Consider the following 23,942-nt stretch of genomic DNA (forward strand, 5'->3'; position numbering starts at 1 on the left):
TGGGATAGAGAGCTAGAGACATCGATGAGAGAGAAACATCAATCAGCTGCCTCCTGCACACCCCGCACTGGGGATGTGCCCGCAACCAAGATACTTGTCCTTGACTGGAATCAAACCTGGGACCCCTCAATCCGCAGGCCGACACTCTATCCACTGAGCCAAACCGGTCAGGGCTCAGAAACATTTTTTGATGAAGTCCTTTTATTTTCAATTCAAGGTAACAAGAAGCCTCAATCAGGTATTACCTGTGTTTCTCAGCTCGCTCTGCTGGTGATAAAATGCCACCCAAGCAATGGCCCAAAAGACATTTATTCATGGCCAACCACCACAAACACGACCTAATTACTACTTTTGTCTCTAAGAGTTGACTGTATCCCTCTTTTTTTTAACCTGATGATAAATTTATAATTTCTCTTTTTTCATCAGGGTTGCTCATAGGCAGTTATCTAACAGTAATATTACAAAGTGGGAAACTGTCAAAAATTCTCTGAATAGGCAAAAATAAGGACCAGGAACATATCCTTCCCTCTTCTTGTTGTAAGTTACAAAATTATCTTCTGTGAATGAAAAGACAAATTTTTGCAGTACCAGGCCCTGCTATTGATAGTTTACTGGGACAATGTTTTCACTGATGGAGGAAGCATTGTCACATGGAAAATAGCCACATAACACCCCTAGTCTTCTGGACAGGGCTGTGTAAGGGACCTGACGAATCAAGAGCCCAACTGCTTTTTTTCTTTTTTTTTTAAATTTTCTTTATTGATTAAGGTATTACACATGTGTCCTTTACCCCCCATTACCCACCTCACGCACACTCCCCTCGCTCATGCTCTCACCCCCCTGGTGCCTGTGTTCACTGGTTATGCTTATATGTATGCATACAAGTCCTTCGGTTGATCTCTTACCCCCCTCCCTCCTGCCCCGCAACCCTCCCTGGCCTTTCCGCTGCAGTTTGACAATCAGTTTGAGGCAGCTCTGCCTCTGTATCTATTATTGTTCAAAAGTTTATAATGGTCTCTATTATCCATGAACACAAATGCTTTTTTCTTTTCATTAGCATCTAGTATATTTGCTGGATAAAATTTTTTCTCACTGACTAGAGATAACCACAGTAGAATTTTTTTAAGTCTTTTTTTTTTCAGAGAGGAAGGGAGAGGGATAGAGAGATAGAAACATCAGTGAGAGAGAATCATTGATTGGCTGCCTCCCGCACACCCCCTACTGGGGGGCATCAAGCCCGCAACCCGGGCATGGGCCCTTGCCTGGAATAAAACCTGGGACCCTTCAGTCTGCAGGCTGACACTCTATCCACTGAGCCAAACCAGCTAGGACCACAGTAGAATTTTAATGCATAATTTAGCCTAAATCTTTATATATGTATCTGTGTTTTTATTATTGGAATTATATTGCACAATATTATTTTGTAATCAGCTTTTTACACTTAATACAATATCACAAACATGTGTCCATGTCCTTTAGTAGTCTTCTGCAACCTGAGTTTTTAATGGTTGCCTTTTATCCACATATCCAAATATTGTCGTCTTTTGTTGGACATTAAATTTTTGTTGTCTTTAGCACTGTGTTGAACAACCTTATATATACACTTTTTCAAAACTTCCCTGATCATTTCCTTAGAGTTAATGCTTTTAACTAGAATGACTTGTTCAAAATGTAATTGTATATTTACGGCTTTTAGAACATATTGCCAGATTACCCTCTAGAAAAGGTCTACAGATTTTTAGTTTCACCAGCAAGAGTACCTGTTGTCCCATACATTCCCACTGCCGAATTTTTTAATATATTCTTATTGATTGCAGAGAGGAAGGAAGAGGGAGAGATAGAAACATCAATAATGAGAGAGAACCTGCAACCCAGGCATGTGCCTTGACCGGAATCAATCCCAGGACCCTTCAGTCCTCAGGCCAACGCTCTATCCACTGAGCCAAACCAGCTAGGGCACCACTGAATTTTTGTTGTTGGTAGTGATGGCAGTCTCTGTCAAACTGGACAAAAATAGTAAATTTTGAAATGTTTATTTTTTAGCCCTAGCCGGTTTGGCTCAGTGGCTAGAGTGTTGGCCTGCAGACTGAAGGGTCCCTGGTTTGATTCCAGTCAAGGGCATGTAGCTTGGCTGCAGGCTCTTCCCTGGCCCAGGCCGTTGTTGAGGCACGTGCAGATGGCAACTAATTGACGTGTTTCTCTCACATCGATACTGTCTTTCCTCTCTCTTCCACTCTCTCTAAAAATCAATGGAAAAATGTCCTCGGGTGAGGATTTGAAACTGTTTCTTTATTATTACTAATAAGATTTATTATTTTTTAAAATATGTTTTTATCGACTTTAGAGAAAGGAAGGGAAGAGGGGGAGGAAGAGAGGGAAAAAACTATGTGAGAGAATAACATCGATCTGTTGCCCCACACACAACTGGGGATCCAGCCCGCAACCTGGGCATATGCCCTGACTGGGAATGGAACCAGTGACCTTTCAGTGCATGGAACAGTGCTCAACCAACTGACCCATACCAGTCAGAGTGAGATTTAATATTTTTCTGTTTGTTTGGCCATTAGTATTCCCCATGTGTAAGTTTGACTATTTCTATTGAGGTGTCCCATCTTTTTCTTAACAGATTAAAAATGCTCTCAAGCTTTTTCTTGATTTAAAAGGAGGTGGTGATATGACACAATCCTGTTTGACACAATTTAATATTAGTGTTAAAAAAGAAATAATGACACAAGCAGATTTAGATAAGACATTCATGCCAACATTTTTTAAAAAATCCTCATCAGAGGACATTTTTATTGATTTGGGTGCAGGGAGAAAAAGGGAGAGAGACATCAGTGTGAGAGAGAAACATCAATCTGTTGCTTGTACGAACCCAAAACCTAGACATGTGCCCTGACTGGGAAACAAAGCTGGGACCTTTCTGTGTATGGAACAACACTCCTACCTATTGAGCCACACCAGTCAAGGCAACATTTTTTATAATAGTAAAAAGTTACATAGTTTTTATACAATAGTATATAAAAGTATAATAGTGAAATATTGCTAGCTTTCTAAATGTCTCACAGTGAAGTTGCATACCTGTCAATAGAATATGTTAACATCTTGTTTTTTTAAATGCTCATATGTGCATTTATATTCATAGACCATCTCTGGAGGAATACATAGAAAACTGGTAAGAGTGATTGCTTCTAGGAAGAGAACCAGAGATTTAAGGTACAGGGGTGGAATGGATGTAACTTTTGTGCCTCTTAAATTGTTTGATCATGTGGGTTTTGTCTCCTTGAAACAATATACATCTAAAATTAATGTTCAGAAATATGGATCTGGTGAGGTTATGATACATTCATACATCCATTTAAAATAATGTTTCTAATCCAGATAAAAATTGATGTGGGAAGATGTTTATATTATTAAGTAAAAAAAAAAGCAAGTTATAAAACACCATGTACAATAAATCCCCTTTAGAAATATTTATAATGTGCATGTGTGCTTGCACACAGGAAAGGTTCTTAAAGGATAAATATTCAAAAGTGTTCACAGCCTGGGTAGTAGGATTTTTCTGACCCCTCCCCTTTAAAAAGGAAAACAGTTGTATTCAAGATTGGGTTGGTATCCATCTTGAGATTTTTTTTTCTGCCTGCTCTGATTTTAGCAAAGGTTTTTATCTGAGATCTGAATAAGCATAAATAGTATTTTTTTAAAATCTTTATTGTTGAAAGTATTACATATGTCTCCCTTTTTCCCCCCATCGAACTCCTCCAGCCCACCCCTGCTCCCCGCCCCAGGCTCTCACCACCCCACTGTCCGTGTCCATGGGTTAAGGCATAAATAGTATTGATCTATGCCATGGGTCTACATGGTTTATTTTTTAATCAAAGACTACTGATTAATGAGCACTATAAATTATCCTAAGTTCTGAACAGTTTTCAGTGACATGAAAGGGGAATAATAGTGGTCTTGAACTTTTTTATGCTCTTTAGGGAATTCTTGAGCCCAAAACCTGTGTATCATCATGCAAAACATTCTTTCGGAGGAACACAGTTCTATAATTTGTTGAAGAATAGATGCGGGAATGCCTTACTGTGTGTTTATTCTGAGGGAACTGTTCCTGAGGAGTTAATTATTATGAATAATTTGTCAAAGATTGGAGTTCTGTGCTCAAATTCATGTATTACTATGACTTTCTAAATTAAGTATAGAACATGTAATTGATATTCTTTTTGTTGGTTCTCAGTATGCCCTTTCAGGTATTTACAGAAGTAGACTTCATGATCAAGCATACATTGTATACAGCAGTATTAGTAAGCTTATGTTATTGACTGAGCCTATAAGCTAAGTGCTCATTAATGCCATTCAGTTATTTGAATGGCTCCAGTGGTTAAGTTTATGAAAAAATTTAATGATCCAAATAAAATGCCTAATAAGACAATACGGTATGTTCAGAAGCACTGATCTACGGAACAAAATAGAAAAGAAGCAGATCTCCCCTAGCTGGTTTGCTCAGTGGATAGAGCATCAGCCTGTGGACTGAAGGGTCTCCCAGGGTCGATTTTGGTCAAGGGCAGATGCCCAGGTTTGGGGCTTGATCCCCAGTAGGGGGCGTGCAGGAGCCAGCCAATCAATGATTCTCTCTCATCGATGTTTCTATCGCTCCCTTCCTCTCTGAAGTCAATAAAAATATTTTTAAAAAAGAAAATATGCTTCACAATTTGAATAATCGCAGTATAGTATAAATGAACAATTTGCTTAAACGTTGAATTTTTATGTAAATGTATCAGTATGAATGCTGAATTTGAAAAATGATATTCCATTTTTGTTGTAGGGCATATCATTAAAAATTCAGCTTTTTTATATTATGATACATTTACACCAATATATGTCCTAGGTACTACAACATTGTAAATCCTAATGCTATTTCTAAACAGAGAAATAACTGGCTAATATTTTAAGATAATTAAAAGAGGGTTTGACTGACATTAGGTCAGGGAGAATGCTGCTTACTTGATAAGATCTCTATGCTGGATCCTCTATAGAGGAAAAAGCTACTGATAAGAAAAACTTGTAATATTTGAGCAAAGAGAGAATATTAAGATAAATTTTATATTATAATGGTGGTGGTTTTTTTGGTTAGCACATAAAGTTTTTATAGTGTTACTATGAAAAATTTTATGAATCCTGTGTTTTTTTAAGATGTGATTTTAGTATGGGTTTTTGTATCACTGGAGAATTATACTGTTTACATGGTATGCATAATTTCCCATTTTGGTCACATTTCCAAGGCACAATGGCATATTAACAATTTTTAGTACAGTGATGTCAAGAGTTCAAAGGAGGTGGTGGTGGAGATGTGGAATAATAATTGCAGTAGCCTAATAGAGGTGGTTAAACAATTATTCTTTTTTAAATATGTTTTTATTGATTTTCAGAGAGCGGAAGGGAGAGAGAAACATCAATGATGAGAGAGAATCATCGACCAGCTGCCTCCTACACGCCCCATACTGGGGAGAGGCTACAACCCCGGGCATGTGCCTTCACCGGAAATCATACTGCTACCTCCTGTTTCATGGGTCAACGCTCAACCAAATAGCTTTTTTTTTTCATCTTCACCTGAGGATATAATTTTTATTGATTTTTAGAGAGGAAGGGAGAGGGAGAGAAACATTGATGTGAAGGAAAAACAGACTGGTTGCCTCCTGGATGTACCCCAACCCGGTGGGGGTGGGAGTGGGGTCAAACCTGGGTATGTGCACATGACGATGCTCCAGACAACTGAGTCACACTGGCCAGAGCAACATTAGAATTTTCTTCAAATAAGAGATTATTTGTGTGTTTTGTTATTGGGTTTTTTTTTGTTTGTTTGTTTTTTAAATATATTTTATTGATTTTTTACAGAGAGGAAGGGAGAGGGATAGCGAGTTAGAAACATCGATGAGAGAGAGACATCGATCAGCTGCTTCCTGCACATCCCCTACCAGAGATGTGCTGGCAACCAAGGTACATGCCCTTGACTGGAATCGAACCTGGGACCCCTCAGTCCGCAGGCCAACGCTCTATCCACCGAGCCAAACCGGCCAGGGCTGTTTTTTTGTTTTTTTGTTTTTTTACCACTTAGAGAAGTTATCCTTTAAAACTGTCATTTGATTCTTCATTGTTTTAATGGCATACAACTGTTATAAAGGCATACACACTCCCCGTACCATAAAATTAATAAATAACTTTGGAGGGAATTATCCATAAACCATAAGGCGTTAATGTGCTTTATAATCTTGATTTCTATATACACATGTACTATAGTACTCACGTACATTTTACAATGATAAATAGCAAAGAAATCAGGCCAGTAATGAATGTCGGCAGCCTTACTCTAACTTGTTCTAGGTAGATGTGTGGGAAATAGCCTAATGAAAATAATATGTATAAACTCTTACCTGTCAACGGTCAATACATCTTTTTCCTAAAGTCTAGATTGTGTTCCTAGAATAATCCCACTGAAGAAAATCCAAAATCTTTGTATAAAAAAGTGCACGTTTGTCTTGTGTGTAAAAATCTCTTAATTTAGGTTCATTTTGTATATAAATAATTCACACTACTCAATAATTAGAAAAGTTCAAAAGCACACCAACATCCTATATAATCAAAGGGTAATATGCAAATTGACCCTAACAGCAGAACAACTGGGAATGACTGGTCACTATGACACACACTGACCACCAGGGGGCAGACACTCAATGCAGGAGTTGCCCCCTGGTGGTCAGTGCACTTCCACAGGGGGATCTCTGCTCAGCCACAAGCCAGGCTGACCACTGCCAGCACAGCGGTGGTGGCGGGAGCCTCTCCCACCTCCTCAGCAGCACTAAGGATGTCCGACTGCAGCTTAGGCCTGCTCCCCACTGGCAGGTGGACATCCCCCGAGGGCTCCCGGGCTTCCAGAGGGATGTCTGACTGCCAGCTTAGGCCTGATCTCCCGGGGAGCAGGCCTAAGCCAGCAGGTGGACGTCCCCCAAGGGGTCCCAGACTGCGAGAGGGCACAGGCCTGGCTGAGGGACCTCCCCAAGTGCACAGATTGTTTTCACCGGGCCTCTAGTATATTTAGAAACATGCACCCAAAACAAAAGGAATGCTTTCCAATGAGATTGGGAATGAGGATAAGAATTAAAGGAGAGTCTCCTATATTACCAGGGTCAATGGAATTAACTGCATTTTGAAGTCATAAATTATACACATTTGGAATTCATTATAAATATGTAAGCTACAGAATTTACTAATTCAGGAACATAGCTTCAGTGCTTCATAATACGAAGAAACTTTACGGAGCCAGTTGAGCCCAGCCGATATGGCTCAGTGGTTGACCTCAACCTATGAACCAGGAGGTCACAGTTTGATTCCCAGTCACGGGACATGACTAGGTTGCTGCTCGATACCCAGTAGGGGGTTTGCAGGAGGCAACTGATTGATGATTCTTGTCAGTGATATCTCCTTTCCCTTTCTCTCTGAAATCAATAAAAAATATATTTTTTTAAAAAGCCATTTGGTTTGATTTCTTAGAAGGTAAAAAATTCATTTCAGAAAATGATTTGTAACAATTAGCAACAGAAGAACAACATTAAGAAATAAAATTCTGGCCGAAACCGGTTTGGCTCAGTGGATAGAGCGTCGACCTGCGGACTGAAAGGTCCCAGGTTCGATTCCAGTCAAGGGCATGTACCTGGGTTCCGGGCACATCCCCAGTAGGAGATGTGCACGAGGCAGCTGATCAATGTTTCTCACTTCATCGATGTTTCTCTCTATCTCTCTCCCTTCCTCCCCAGTAGGATGTGCACGAGGCAGCTGATCAATGTTTCTCACTTATTGATGTTTCTAACTCTCTATCTCTCTCCCTTCTTCTCTGTAAAAAATCAATAAAATATATTTTTTTTAAAAAGAAAAGAAATAAAATTCTGGAAACACAAGAACTGAGATCCTCAGAGTACCAAAAGAGAGAATCAGACTTCACATTAGAATTGAAAGAATGTAGTTAAAGGAAAACTTAACTAGAATCTTTGCAACAGGTTAAATATTTAACCACTTCGAACAAATGATTTGGTAATCTCACATAGTTCTGAAAATGTACTGTAACATCTAGTTTTTCATATCAAACGCTCATAATTTCATTAGCAAAGATCTCTTTGTTTTAGATTTAAGATGACCTCTGCTCCATCAAAGTGTATACTAACAATTAGCAAACTATTATTTTAACAACATTTAAATAGCTTTATCAAGATATAATTCATATACCGTAAAGTTAATTTGAAAGTGTACAGTTCAGTGGTTTTTAGTATATTCATGGAGTTGTACATCCATCAGACAATCAATTTTAGGACTTTTTTGTTATTCCCAAAAGAAACCAGGCACCACTCAGCTATCGTTTTCTCCCATTTCTCATCCCCTCCAGCCCGGGGCAACCATTAACCTATCTTCGGTTTCTAGATTTGCCTATTCTAAATATTCCACATAAATGGAGCCGTGGAACACGTGGTCCCTGTGACTAGCTTCTTTCACTTGGTATCATGTTTGAAAGATTCACCCATATTGTAACTTCTATTAGTACTTCATTTCTCTTTATTGCCAGTTGAGATCCTGTTGTATGGATATACCACATTTTATTTACGCCTTAACCAGTTGAGAGATATTTGGGTTGTTTCCACTTCTTGACTATTGTGAGTGATGCTGCTGTGAACATTGGTGTCCAAGGTTTTGTGTGGATATATGCTTTCCTGTCTTTGGGGTACATGCCTAGGAGCGGAATTGCGGATGGAGTTGTGCAACCATCACTACAACCTAATTTAGAATATTTTCATTACTTTAAAAAGAAACTCAACCATTTGCGGTTGTTCCCCATTTCCCCTCTTCCCCCAGCCTTAGGCAACCACTAATCTTTATGTTTCTATTTATTTTTATAACATTTTAACTTGAACATTATTGTTCTCATGCCTATTCCAGGTCATTGGATCAGAGATTTAAAAGCTCTTAAACCAGCCAAATGTACACGTCCTGTGACATCCTCACTCAGAAAACATTCAAAGGATGATTTCCTGATGTAATGATGGTTCCATATTCTAAGGGTTTTTGATCTGCAACGTGTGTTTAAAATTCTCTTCTGTTTGTGCCACTTGTTAGGGGTACTAAACTCACTTAATTAGAAGAAATAAAACTGTTCTGTCCAGACTCATAACTGAGTTTGTTCTATTTGTGTAGAAAGAACAGCTTTAGGCATCTTTTGTGGCACACCATTATCTTCAATAATAATGTCATCTTCATCACTGTCTTCATCCTTTGGCTCAGTGTTTGGTTCAATCTGCTGTGTATGGCCTAGAAAACTAGTATCAGTAGGTTGGGTGGAGCTGCCAGAAATCTTACTGTTCCTAACATTATTCTCCTGGTTTATCTTGCTGTTATGATGAGGTTGCAGCTGTTTGCAATCATCATGTCTATTACTTGATCAAAACTCTTCCTGTAACTTCTACATCATTAACTTCTAAATAGCCAATAGACTAGCTCCATGAACCAGACCCCCTGGAACAAGCCAGGATATAAAGAGATCCTTGGGACCTTCTCTAAGCCATGTGGTATCTCCCTTAGGCTGAAACTATCCCAACTGTAGGGTCCTAGGGAGTGTTCAGTGTGGTGTTTAAAGGTGAACTTTCCTACAGTGTGTTTCTGGGTGAATATCCACATCTGTAATTAAAGATAGGTGTGAAGTCTTGGGGCATACCAGTGGCTGGCTGAATGTCGCTTTTTTTCTGTGGTTGACTGGACACAGTGCATTGGTTAAAACATTTTACTTCATTAGTGTGTTTGTACCAAAGGCACTATTGTCTGTTTCTTCTTTTGTATTAAAATCCTAAGCAGTGGATTTTATCATCATTATTTATAGGTAGTAAGTTTCCCTAGAGGTCTGCGTAGCCTAATAAAATGTCAACATTAGGTATCCTATGAACATGTTGTAGTAATCCATAAAACTCCTCAAAATGTCTAAGTCTTGCTCCTTCTAGCAAAAATGGATGAAATTCAGTGCCATACCTGCTCTTTCCCACCAGGATGCCCCTGCAGTGATGGTCATGCTGAGTGTGGGGCTATCCCTCATGACACTAGGTGGATGCAGCCCAGTAGCCTACAACTTACAAATGCACCTGCACTGGTGACTTGGGTTTCAATGCTGAGCTCCCCTGGGCTCATTGGTGGCAGGTGGAACCAACTCTCTTCTGCCTTCCCTCCCTCTCTCTGCTTTGGTGGCTGCAGGGCTCTTGTGGAGGAGGATGAAGCAACTAGGCCATCCACCTCCTTGCTCATCCACCTTCCACACAGCTGGGCTCCTGGCCCAGGCCAGAGGTACCATCCTGAGAAACATTAAGTGAAAATATTATTAAAGTCATTTTGGAGAAAAAGGTCAACTTTAATCCTGCCACCTTAACACATTTTACCCATTTATTAAAAACTGCCTTCTAGGTCTTGTCTATTAGTATATATTTTCATACAATGTCAGTCTGATGTACCTCCTATTTTATATTCCTCTCCCCCATTAAAATCGCTTTTAGCCCTAACCGGTCTGGCTCAGTGGATAGAGCGTCGGCCTGCGGACTCAAAAGGGTCCCAGGTTCGATTCCGGTCATGGGCATGTGCCTTGGTTGCGGGCACATCCCCAGTGGGGGGTGTGCAGGAGGCAGCTGATCGGTGTTTCTCTCTCATCGATGTTTCTAACTCTCTATCCCTCTCCCTTCCTCTCTGTAAAAAATCAATAAAATACATATTTTTTTAAATCGCTTTTATTTTGTATATTAATAATAAAAATCCAGGAAATAGAAACTTTTGTATTATATACAGATACCAAGTAGGTGGGTCTTTTGTGTGTGCTTTTCTCTCCTCCAACAGTCCATATTCCCACATTATCACTAAATTAGCAGTCAGCCTCTTCTCCTTGGCACTTGCCAATGGCTATCTTTACCTAGTTGACTAGGCTATATATACATATACTGTGTGTGTATGTATATTTTAAACACATCTCACATCTTGAAGTCTTACATACCCCCCCATATAAACATGTACCTCTACTTGCTGATTCTTTTTTGCCAGTGTTTCCTTCCATAGTGCCATTTTCCCAACCACTGTTCCCCTAAAGATTTTTTTCTCTGCCTTCTCACCTTTCTACTTACCCAGTACAAAGCCTGAATATGCTTTCACAAAGAAGCCTTAAAATATCTCAACATACTTTTTTTTAACTAGCAGTGAATCTTTACTTAAATATGTTTTTATTGATTTTGTTTTTAGAGAAGAGAGGAAAGTAAGGGGAGAGAAACATCAATGCATCAACATCAATCAACATGCCTCCTGCTGGGGAATCTAGCCTGAAACCCAGGCACATTCCCTAACCAGGAATCAAACCAGCAGACAGCAGACCTCTTGATGCATGGGTCAACACTCAGCCATTGAGCCACACTGTCCGGGCTTACCATACTTTATTGCATTCAGACCTTTTTATATCCAAAAACCATTTTATCACCCTTCTCCAATACCCATACCCATTTTATTCTGCATTTACAGTTCCTGTGCTCCATGTATACTTATTTTCTAAATATCCTCTTCCACACCTTCATTTTATTTAAATTCTTTTTAAAAAAAAAAAATCTCACTCCCTTTCTTTTGGAGTCTGCCTCCAAACCCAAGGTTTCTCTTTTTTTTCAGTCATCTTTCTCCCTTTCACTTTTAACCTCTCTGGTAATTTTTATTTTCTCACCCTTCTCCAGAAGCTCTCACTCTGATACTGTATATGTAGTGTTGAGTGCTTCTGAATAAATATCTGCTTTTAAAAAATATATTTTTATTGATTTCAGAGAGGAAGGGAGAGGGAGAGTTAGATAGAAATATCAATGATGAGAATCATTGATCGGCTGCCTCCTGCATGCCCCTGACTGGGGATCGAGCCTGCAACCTGTATGTGCCCTTGACCAGAATCAAACCAAGGTCTGCAGGCCAACGCTCTATCCACTGAGCCAAACCGGCTAGGGCAAAAAATATCTGCTTTTTAAAAAAGTGAAATCTAAACTATTAGCATAGAAATAACACCTGGGAAGATGAGGTCTCCACTTGAAAGCTTCAAATAGAGATTCTCCTGCTAATAATATTGAATAGTGGAGTTCCATACCAGTATAATATCTAAAATAAGGTGGCTGCTTAAACCACACAAAATGTGTACTATTGTGAAATAACAATGAATCATTGATTTTACACTTCTATTTTGATTGACCTGAAAAATAAAACTTATCTCAGAGAAGGTATTTTTATATGGATTATATTGAGCATTAATTCTTCAGGGTAATTATGGACTTAAAAATGTTTAGTACTATCTCATAGTCAATGCTGAAGTACCTTCCAGTGATGTAATGAACTCATATTCCACAAGGCATTCCAATCCATTTTGTACTGCTATTGATTCTTGTAACCGCTCATCCTTGTGTTGGGTTAAAATCTACAGTAGTTATGTTTCTTTTTTAAATATTTTTATTGATTTCAGAGAGGAAAGTAGAGGGAGAGAAAGATAGAATCATTGATTGCCTGCCTCCTGCGTGCCCCCTCACACTTCACAGAATTTGAATCCCTTTTCTATGTGATAGCATCTTAGATATCTAAAGGCATTTAGTTATTCTGTCCTCCATATCCCTCTCCTCCCAACTATTTCTCATAGGACACCATTTTCATCATCCTGATTGCTCTTTAGGGACATTACACTTTGTTAATGTTTCTTTTAAAATTTGTTCAGAATTTAAAATATTCAAAGTATAACCGAATTGGCTTTGGATGTTGCACATCTGGACATTAATGCAGCCTGAAGTCGCTTTGTTTTTTTTATCAGCCATGTATTGTTGGCTCATAATGAATTTGTAATTAACTAAAATCCCAAGATTTTATTCTGCTTTGCCTTAACGTGACTTCTTTCCAAATCAGGTCTCCATCTTCCTTTAGTTGTACAGCATATTTTTCAAGTCAGATTGTAAAACTTTACACATATCCCTGTTAAAATTTATCTCAGCCTATCAGCCAGCCTTGGTTTCTTTGAATCTTGATTTTTTTTCATCCAGTTTATGCTAATTGAACAATGGACCTTGAAGCTAGTATAAAAATATTTTCAAATATCTGAGAAACAATCAAAAGTCATGGAGATTCTTCCAAAAATTGTATGTAGATACAACTCAGGTCTTGAGGTATATATGAATTAATACCATTGTAAACTGACATGGTCAAGGACTGATGTCCATTGACAGAAGTTTTGTGTTGAACATTAAGAGGGATGATGTTCCAAGACATACTGTGCCGACATAATGTCAAAAGAGCTGGTTATTCTTCCTAAGAAATCAATTAATGCACTTACGAAGTAGAGACAGAGTTGTTGTGACTGTTCTTTTATTTTACATTTGACACGCATATACAGTACAGAGTAGTACAGTGTTAGGAACTGTGTGAAATTCTGGAGAATCAGGTTTGCCTGAGGCAACCCGGATTTCAGCCTATTGTCCCAGGGTAATTATTAGTAGCATCAGTTTCGCTTTTTAAAAGTGTGTAGGATTTGAGGATAAGTAACTGGCCATCCTTCTCATAATCCAACTAGTTCCTTTTAGTTTTGTTTTGCTTTTAACCTGGGTTAAAGATTACACAGTTATGATTTGGCAGATGTAATGAGGCTGCAATGGTACTTCTTATATTTGAACTTCCTTGACCAGGGGAAGTTGACAGCAAAAGGAACTACACATACTTAGTATTCCTCCTGAGCCACCCTCTAGAGGGCAGTAGTATATACATCTAAAATGACCCAATTTCAATGAAAAATGGCCTCTATGCATGAAAATCAGGAACTTTAGATGTTCTTAAAGAACCCATTGGAATCATTATTGTGAATACTTTATCTTTTGTTAAGCAAAAAAATAAATACTAAAATTAATTCATTAGCATTCTGAACATTCTTTTTTTAAAAATTGTAGAAACAACTTTGATGCCTCGAATATATAATAATTCATTATAACAATTATGCATAGACTTTAACAATCTGCATATTTTATGCTTTCATGTTTTCCCTAATTAATGATTTCACATGGTTAATTTTAATATATTCTGCATCACAGTTTCTATATTTATATGAAAATAAGCACTTAAAATGAATAGTTCTGTTCTACTTATTTAAATATTACTTTCCTCTAAAAGAAAACAAAAATGCTAGATTTTACTTTATGATTTGAATCATGTGGTAATGTAGAACTCTAGTATTTAGAATTAAAATGATTTTTAGAGATTGTGTAACTTTATAAGTTGGTAATTTGTTAGTTCCTAATATCAAAAGTGATTTCCTAATGTAATGTTCTCTTTTTAGAAAAGGTGGACAAGTCCTATTTTCAAGAGAAGATGACTTTTAACTGTTTTGGAGGATCTAAAACTTGTGTACCTGCAGCCATCGATAAGGATGAAGAATTTGTAGAAGAGTTTAATAGATTAAAAACTTTTGCTAATTTTCCAAGTAGTAGTCCTGTTTCAGCATCAACGCTAGCACGAGCTGGTTTTCTATATACTGGTGAAGGAGACACCGTGCAGTGCTTTAGTTGTCATGCAGCAGTAGATAGATGGCAGTATGGAGACTCAGCAGTTGGAAGACACAGGAAAGTATCCCCAAATTGCAGATTTATCAATGGCTTTTATTTTGAAAATAATGCTGCGCAACCTACCAATTCTGGTATCCAGAATGGTCAGTACAAAGCTGAAAACTACCTGGGAAACAGAAATCATTTTGCTTTAGACAGGTCATCTGAGACTCATGCAAATTATCTTTTAAGAACTGGACAGGTTGTAGATATGTCCGACGCCGTATACCCAAGGAACCCTGCCATGTGTAGTGAAGAAGCTAGATTAAAGTCATTTCAGAACTGGCCAGACTATGCCCACTTAACCCCAAGAGAGTTAGCTAGTGCTGGGCTCTACTATACAGGTGTTGATGATCAAGTGCAGTGCTTTTGTTGTGGTGGAAAACTGAAAAATTGGGAACCTTGTGATCGTGCATGGTCAGAACACAGGCGACACTTTCCCAATTGCTTCTTTGTTTTGGGACGGAATGTTAATATTCAGAATGAATCTGATGTCCTGGGTTCTGATAGGAATTTCCCAAATTCAACAAATTCTCCAAGAAACCCAGCCATGGCAGATTATGAAGCACGGATCATTACTTTTGGGACATGGATGTACTCTGTTAACAAGGAGCAGCTTGCAAGAGCTGGATTTTATGCTTTAGGTAAACTTTACTATAAAACCAGGCTAATAAATAACTTCCCAACTATCCCAAGCTCCTAAAAAGTAAATAGATTCCTTTAGCCCCTTGAACTGGTAAATATTTAGGTACGGTCTGGCATGATCATCACACTATTCTGTTAACCTTTATGTTGAATATGTAATGTAACCACTGAATTTCTGTGAAAGACTACTGTATTATGAGTCATGTTTATCTTCATGTAATTGTTTTTTGGAGAAGGATGACATGCAAAAGATTATAGATATCCCTGATGAAACAATGGGTCTGATAGTAATACTAACTATAATTTATTGGATGCTTACTCTTTGTGCTCAATATGTATATTACATGCATTTTCTCTGCACCTCTCAAGAAGAGTTAACATTAGAGAGTTTAGTTTGACTGACAGTAAAATTGGTATTAAAATTGGTATCTGCCTTTTGTACAAAGATTATATTTGAAAGCTGCCCTGAACGATGTTTTATTGCTTCAAATGAGTGCATTTCAAATGTACTACCTTAGACATGTCAGGAAGGGCCATTAGTGTGATGGCTTCAAGGGATTTTCAGAAAAATTTACACAATTATATATCTGATCCATTTACTTTAGGATTGAATAGTGACAAAATACCAAGTATTTCAATATTTTATTTATATAGTCTCATATAGCAATCTTGAAGGTTAGTGTCATATAGCTACAACCTTAGAGAATCTTATCTTATAACTTTATTATGCTTTAACTTTATTATTAAAGTGTCACAGTTGGAAAAGGTATAGTACTGATGGCCCCAAATGGCATGTTTAAAAAAGAATGTAATAGCCCTGGCTGGTGTTGCTCAATGATTAGAGCATCAGCCTACGCACTAGTGGGTCAAGGTTTCGATTCCTGGTCATAGGGCATGTACCTGGGTTGCAGGTCTGATCCCTGGCCCCATGTGGGAGGCAACCAATCAACAATGTGTCTCTCTCACATCGATGTTTCTGTTCTCTCTCTCTCTCTCTCTCTCTCTCTCTCTCTCTCTCCCCCCTTCCCCCTCTGTCCCCCTCCTGGAAAAAAATATCCTCCCTCCTCAGGTGAGGATTAAAAAAAAAAGAATGTAACAATTGTAATTTTCCATATAAAAATTGGGCTATTTTACTTTTGTATTCTGTAAAATACCTCAAATTGAATTAGTGAATTTAATGTGTATTGCCTCTCAAATGGTCCTATCTATTACTTAGATGTGAATTTGAATGTCTTCTTTTAAGCTGTGAGGTTTTTGTGTAAATTTAGAAATGCTTAATTTCATGGTGTTAAAACGGGTTTGTTTTTTTATTTGTTGATTTTAGAGAGAGAAGGAGAGAAAAAGAGAAATATTAATTTGTTGTTCTACTTACTTATGTATTCATTGATTGATACCTGTATGTGCCCTGACCGGGGATCTAACCCGCAACCTTTGTGTATCGATGCTCTAACCAACTGAGCTACCCCGGCCAGGGCCTAAAAAGGGTATTTTTGTGTAAGCTAATTGTACAAAATACATGTATTTTTACTTGTGTGTTTTCTTAGGTGAAGGTGATAAAGTAAAGTGCTTTCAATGTGGAGGAGGGCTAACTAATTGGAAGCCCAGTGAAGACCCTTGGGAAGAACATGCTAAGTGGTATCCAGGGTAAGGTAGTTAAATGTTTATTCAGTAAAAGCCAAGTTAGACAGTATGCAGTGGGAAGACTTGAATAACTTTTCACCTAAACTATTTTTGCCTTCCCATGGCTTGAAATTCACACCTGGTTTCTAAAAAATGGGGTCACCTACTTTATAGGAGAAAAACACCTAAGCCTTCTCTGGTGATGAAAACATTATTGCTTGTATATTATATTTATGACATTCAGATGATTCTATTTCTAAACACAAAGTATACATAGGAATGTATACTTCAGCTGTTGGAAGTAGGCTCTTTTACAATGGGCACAAGGGAGCCCATCACCAAGGAGATTCCAAAGAACCCATCACACCCTTTAGCAAAGCAAATATTACCATTTGTTACTGATTCTAAGACACAAAATTGTGTACATTTTCAGATCATTGAAATCAGATCCATCTGGTGGTGGGCCATAAGTTAATTGGCAGCAATAGTACATAAAGCAATCATGCTTTGTACAGTCAATGTCATCTTAGAGTGATGATGACATAATCTAAATGTCCTGCCATTTTGCCTCTTTTTTTAAAATTAATTTATTTTTCCCCCATTTTGCCTCTTTAAAATAAAGTGACATATACAGAAGTGGTATGCATTTTTGATCTACAAAATAGTACAACTTGAGAGTAATCATTTGAAAATAAATCTTAACCTTAAACAGCTTTAACAGGAAATGTTGAAAGCCTAAAGAATTCTTTTTAAATGCACAATTGGTTAATCCTCTAAATAACATTTGTTAAGATTAACTATTTAAAACTTTGAAAATATGTTAAAGTGATAATTTAATAACTTGCTTAAAAGTTGTAAATTAAGTTGATTTTTTAAAAAAATATTTTTATTGATTTCAGAGAGGAAGGAAGAGGGAGAGAAAGAGATAGAAACTTCAGTGATGAGAGAGAATCATTGATTGGCTGCCTCCTGCATGCCCCACACTGGGGATTGAGCCTACAACCCTGGCATTGCCCTGACTGGGAATTGAACTGTAACCTCCTGGTTCATAGGTCGATGTTTAACCACTGAGCCATGCCGGCTGGGCAAGTAACATTTTGTTTTGTGGCTCCTTAGATTTACTGAAAAGCAAGTTAATGGAATTAAAATGGTGGATATTATATCATACACTTTACTAATTTTTCAGCTACTAAAGTTTAACCTTCTTGTTTAGGTGTAAATATCTGTTAGAAGAGAAGGGACAAGAATATATAAACAATATTCATTTAACTCATTCACTTGAGGAGTCTGTGGTAAGTCAAATATTGTAGAATATATATTTTCAGGTATTATATAATTTGTTCTGCAATGATTTCTTGGTGTAAAATTCACAGTGTAGTATTTTAAATTGATAATGTATGGTGAACTTTAAAGGGAAGATCTTGAAAAGTGTTTGTTATTTTTTCTGTTATTTATTTTTGTTGATTTCAGAGTGGAAGGGAAAGGGAGAGAGAGATAGAAGCATCAATGATCAGAGAGAATCATTGATCAGCTGCCTCCTGCACATCCGCTACTGAGGATTGAGCCCTAAACCCAGGCATGTGTCCTGACCGGGAATGAACCATGACCTCTTGGTTCATAGGTCAACATTCAACCACTGAGCTACACTGGCCAGGCTGTTTGTTGTTTTTTTTAAATATATTTTATTGATTTTTTACTGAGAGGAAGGGAGAGAGATAGAGAGTTAGAAACATCGATGAGAGAGAAGCATCTATCAGCTGCCTCCTGCACACCCCCCAGTGGGGATGTGCCCGCAACCAAGGTACATGCCCTTGACCGGAATCGAACCTGGGACCCTTGAGTCTGCAGGCCAACGCTCTATCCATTGAGCCAAACCGGTCAGGGCTGTTTGTTATTCTTAATCTGAAGCAACTTTGTGAAAAGGGGATTAGGATGAACTGATTTAATATCACTAAAGGCAAAAATGGTCTTGAGGAACTAAAATACTTGCATCTCTCAATCTTTTGAAATTTGACTGTTTTGTACGGTGTGTTTTATAGTCAGTTTTAAACTGTCCTCAGACAATAATTAAAATCTCAGAAAGGTATCTAAATTGATATTGTCACCTAGGGTGGCCAAGGCGTCAATCAGTACCATGTAAAAAGAGGTCTGGAGTAGAATGGGAGACCAGAGTTGCCATTATTGTTCTGCCATGAACTATATTGCCTCAATCAAGTTGTTTAATCTTCCTCATTGCCAGCTTCTTGTCTGTAAAGTGAATGGCTTGGGTTAGATGATCTTTTAACTTCCTTCTAGCTTCATCAGGCTATGCCTCTTGTGAATATTCATGTTGAATTGGAATAAAGCCAATTTTTAAATTCATGATTAATGTAACTTTTAAAATTAAGGTTATTGCCTTCTAACAAGAAGAATTTTAACTTATAATTCATATTTCTATTTTAGGGAAGAACTTCTGAAAAAACACCATCACTAACTAAAAGAATTGGTAAATATGCTTATTATAATAAACATACTTTAATTTCATTATTATTTATAGAGTAGAAAGGTAAACATAATCTTTCAGGTTCACCAAGGTGTGTGTATTTGAGATGAGATTGCTATAAACTTAAGTAACGACGTACTTATGTTTCAGTAGGATATTTATATATTCAGAACATTCCTATGGAGGTTGTACAGTTACCTTTCCAAGCTTGAAAGGAGCAGCTAACTATAGGTTGTCCATCACCACTTCTGTTAAAATCACAAAAGGAAGGGTTAGATATATTTTTGTCCCTGGAGCTTTTTTAGTTAGCCCGGATCATGAATCCAGTGCTCTACTAATGTGCCATCACCATAATTAACCCTAACCTACCTGTCTAATTTTTCCATGCTGTCTTTGTGCCTTCCCCATCTTGTTTGCAGAGGATTATGGTTAATTTTGTTTGTTCCTATTACCTCACAGAGAGGTAGAAGTTTTTATCACAAAGATTACTTACTTATCATAGACATCTTTAAAATAAAAAATGTAACATGTTAAGTGAGGAAGATGTTGTTATCCCCATATTTCAGATGAGGAGAAAGAGTCAGCAAGGTTTAGTGACCTATCCACAGTTACATTACAAATTGCTGGGGTCCAGCCCCAGCGGTCCAGGGGTTCCCAAATGTGTGGACGGAGTCGGCGAAGAATGTTTTACACGGAGACAGTGTTCATAGCTCTCTTGCTTTCTTTAGTCTCCGTGGATCTTCCCTGTGCCTGGCTGGGGCCACAGAGAGAGATCCCAGGGCAAGCTGAGCCTTTATTTTATAGTGAGAGGTAAACAAGGTAGTGGTTACCAAAGTTACACTGTTCTTGTGAGTTTCACTTGTTTTTGTTCTTGTGAGTTTCACTTGTTTACACCATGGTTATACTTCCTGCACTTCCTCAGCCCATTAGCTTCCCAGATAAGATCTAGGGAGTGTTACAAGGTCAAGCCTAATTATGCTAAGAGGACTGTGCCCTCTAAGCTGGGAATTGTTTGTGACTTTGCCCACAGGTCAGTCCGAGGCTTAACCCTATATCAGCTCCCCACAACAAATCATTAGTGGAACTAGGGCTGTAAACAAGGTTTTCTGAATTCTACATCACACTACAGATCTCATTCTCAACTGAGGCATTATGATTCAAATATAGTAGAAAGTTTAATTTAGAATATGTCTGGTGATTCCCCACTCCCTATACTCATAACATCGCCTGTTTAGTATCTTAAGGATTTCAAGGAAGAGAATATATTCATAAATATGCTTGAGAAGGCGATCCACTTTAATGTGGGTTTTGCAATAGGAATAAATAATACAGTTAAAGAAATTATTCATTCCAGCCTATATTTTTGAAATTATCCAGAAACAAACATTCTGTAACATTCCTTGATAATCATCCTTACAATGCATACTATTCTTTTTATGATTAATAAATTGGTGTTTTGGTTTAGGATTAATGTTTTTAAATTGAGATATAATTTATTTAAAAATTTTCACCATTATAAAATATACACTTTGGTGGTTTTTAGTATATTTACAAGGTTGTGCAACCATCACTACTATTTAATTATAGAACATCACTATTATTACCCCAACAATAAACCCCATACCCATTAGCAATCACTTCCCCTTGCTGCCCCCCACACCCCAGCCCCAAACAACCACTAATCTACTTCTGTCTCTATGAATTTCCCTATTCTGGACATTTCATATTAAATGGAATTATAATGACATCAAGGTTTGCTCATGTTATATTCATATATGTGTTTTTATTATGGTGGAAAATTTTTTGTATGGACAATACATCTTATTTATTAATTTGTCACTTGGTAGACATAGCTGATGCTGCTATGAACATTTATGTACAAGTTTTTTTATGGACATGTTTTTAATTTTGGGGGGTATATATTTAGGGATAGAGTTGCTGGGTCATGTGGTAACTCTTATGTTTAACCTTTTCAGTAAACTGCCAGTGTTCCAAAGTGGCTGTACCATTTCACATTCCCACCACCAGTGTATGAGGGTTCCAGTTTGTTTCTCCACATCCTTGTTAACACTAGTTATTCTTTGTCTTTTTATTACACCATCCTAGTGGGTGTGAAGTGGTGTCTCATCATGGGTTTTTTAAGGGAGAACTTTTTAAAATGTTGTTATTGATTTTAGAGAGAGAAACATCGATCGGCTGCCTATTGCATACCCCTACAAGGGGTTGAACCCGCAACTCGGGCATGTACCCTGACCAGGAATCAACCAACCATCTCTTGGTGCATGGGTAAACAACCACTGAGTCACACTGGCCAAGCCCTTATCGAGGTTTTTTTTGTTTTGTTTTGTTTTTAATATATTTCTTTATTGATTTCATAGAGGAAGGGAGAAGGAGAGAGATAGAAACATCAGTGATGAGAGAGAATCATTGATTGGCTGCCTCCTGCACACCCCACACTGGGGATGGAGCCCGCAACCCAGGCATGTGCCCTTGGCCGGAATCGAACCTGGGACCCTTCAGTCCGCAGGCCAATGCTCTATCCACTTAGCCAAGCCAGCTGGGGCCCTTATCGAGGTTTTGATTGTATTTCCCTGATTGCTAATGATGTTGGGCAGTTTTCATGTGCTAATTGGCCATTTGTATGTCTTTGGAAAGATGTCTGTTCATCTCCTTTGACAGTTTTTAGTTGGGTTATTTGTGTTCTTATTTAAAGAGAAGCCTGATGCATGAAGATTCGTGCAAGAATAAGCCTTCCTTCCCCTGGCTGCTGGCATGCGGTGGGCTTGCTTGGGCAGCCTGTGCAGCGGCAGCAGAGGCGGGGAGGACTGGAAAGGTTGGGTGCACTAGTGCGTTTCACTTTCCCATTGTGAAAGTGGGATGCAGCTGGCCCCCTTTCTCATCCTCTTGGGATGCAGCGCCCCCTTTCTCATCCTCTTCCTCCTCCACCCTCCGCCTCCTGCCTGCCCACCCTCCCTCCACACCCATTGCCCATCCCCTCTTGATTTGGCAAGATAGGGAGGAGGGAGATCTGATAATTTGGGTTACTGTGTAGGTGGCCTCTTTCATCTATTCAAAACAAAGCTGAGCTGCCTGCCGCTGCTGCCACGGCCACCACCATTGCCCCTTGACTGGCCCGGAGCTCCCGAGGCGTGTTAACTGCACCAAGCGAGTTCCCATACGTGTACGCGCTCACGGGGCTGCTCCAACGGTAGGGTTTTGTTTACCAGAGCAGCGGGGCAGGGGTGGGGTAGAGGGAGACGCCAGACACCGGGAGCTACGACCTCAGGCACCAGAGAGTTGCCTCTGAGGTGGGAGGCTGGGCCACAGGGAGGCTGCAAGGATAATTGACAGGTGGAGCACGGCAGGGAGGCCCTGAGGAGGCACGCTGCCAAGAGGCCTGGAGCGGAGGGGCGGGGGGGCACCACCATCTTTGTTGTGTTAATTTGCATACTCGTTCCTGATTGGCTGTGGGGCACAGAGTGATGGTCAATTTACGTATTTCTCTTTTATTAGATAAGAGTAAGAGTTCTTGATATATTCTAGCTCTTTTCATATATATATGATTTGCAAATATTTTTCTGAAGATTGTCTTTTCATTCTTATTGGTGTCCTTTAAAGCAAACACGTTTCTGATTTTGATGAAGTCCAATTTATCTGTTTTTGTTTTTTGGTGTTTTTTTTTTTTAATCCTCACCCAAGGATATTTTTCCATTGATTTTTAGAGAGTGGAAGAGAGGGAAAGACAGAGAGAAATATTGATGTGGGAGAAACACATTGATTGGTTGCCTCCTGCACACGCCCGACTAGGGCCTGGTTCAAGGAGAAGCCTGCAACCAAGGTACATGCCTTTGACCAGAATTGAACCCGGGACCCTTCGGTCTGCAGGCCAATGCTCTATCCACTGAGCCAATTGAGTGTGGCTCTTCCACAAAATACCACGTGAGGGCGCACACATACAGTGTGATTGAAACTTCGTGGCCCATGTGCAGAAGTCGGTATTTTGTGGAAGAGCCACACTCAAGGGGCGAAAGAGCGGCATGTGGCTCGCTAGCCGCAGTTTGCCGGAACAACTGGGCTAGGTGATCTGGGTGGTTTTTTTTTGTTGCTTTTGCTTTTGATTTCATATCTAAGAAACCATTGCCTAATCCAAAGTCACCTATGTTTTCTTCTAAAAGTTTTATTTTATCTCTTACATTCAGGTATTTGATCCATTTTGAGTTAATTTTTATATATAGTATGAAGTCATGGTACATTTAATTCTTTTCCGTGTGGATATCCTGTTGTCCTTGCTTTTGGTTTTCAGCAAGTTTAGCTTCAGGTACCTGCAGAATATCCAAGGTGGTGAATATTAAAACCTGGAACTCATAGAAATGAGGGTAAAATTGTGGTAGTAGAAAAAGTGTCCAGAGACATTGTAAAAAAGGGAGGAGGGTCAATGAGGCAGTGGAAGGGAATCATCAATATCTAATCAGGTGGGCAGAAGGGGCCAGCAAAGCAAACTGGGAAAAAAAAAACAGTCAAGAGTTAGTAGA

At 38.7% G+C, this 23,942-nt stretch overlaps 1 protein-coding gene and 1 pseudogene across 3 annotated transcripts in view; one reads left to right on the forward strand and one right to left on the reverse strand.

Moving 5' to 3' along the window:
• XIAP (X-linked inhibitor of apoptosis) overlaps positions 1 to 23,942 on the forward strand; it is a 47,365-nt gene that overhangs the window by 11,209 nt on the left and 12,214 nt on the right. For 2 of the 3 annotated variants that reach the window (XM_015571965.1, XM_006776027.2), the window contains 4 exons: positions 14,399 to 15,307; positions 16,853 to 16,952; positions 18,142 to 18,220; positions 19,371 to 19,413. In XM_015571965.1, coding sequence (XP_015427451.1) covers positions 14,431 to 15,307; positions 16,853 to 16,952; positions 18,142 to 18,220; positions 19,371 to 19,413 — 1,099 coding nt within the window. In that variant the 5' untranslated portion in view covers positions 14,399 to 14,430. Of the gene's footprint in view, positions 1 to 8,984; positions 9,080 to 14,398; positions 15,308 to 16,852; positions 16,953 to 18,141; positions 18,221 to 19,370; positions 19,414 to 23,942 lie in introns of those variants that run through there. The other variant, XM_015571964.1, reaches the window with a different exon arrangement.
• Positions 9,209 to 12,453, reverse strand: LOC102757954 (annotated as a pseudogene).

Source organism: Myotis davidii, unplaced genomic scaffold, assembly GCF_000327345.1.
Source record: "Myotis davidii unplaced genomic scaffold, ASM32734v1 scaffold569, whole genome shotgun sequence".
NCBI lineage: Eukaryota > Metazoa > Chordata > Mammalia > Chiroptera > Vespertilionidae > Myotis > Myotis davidii.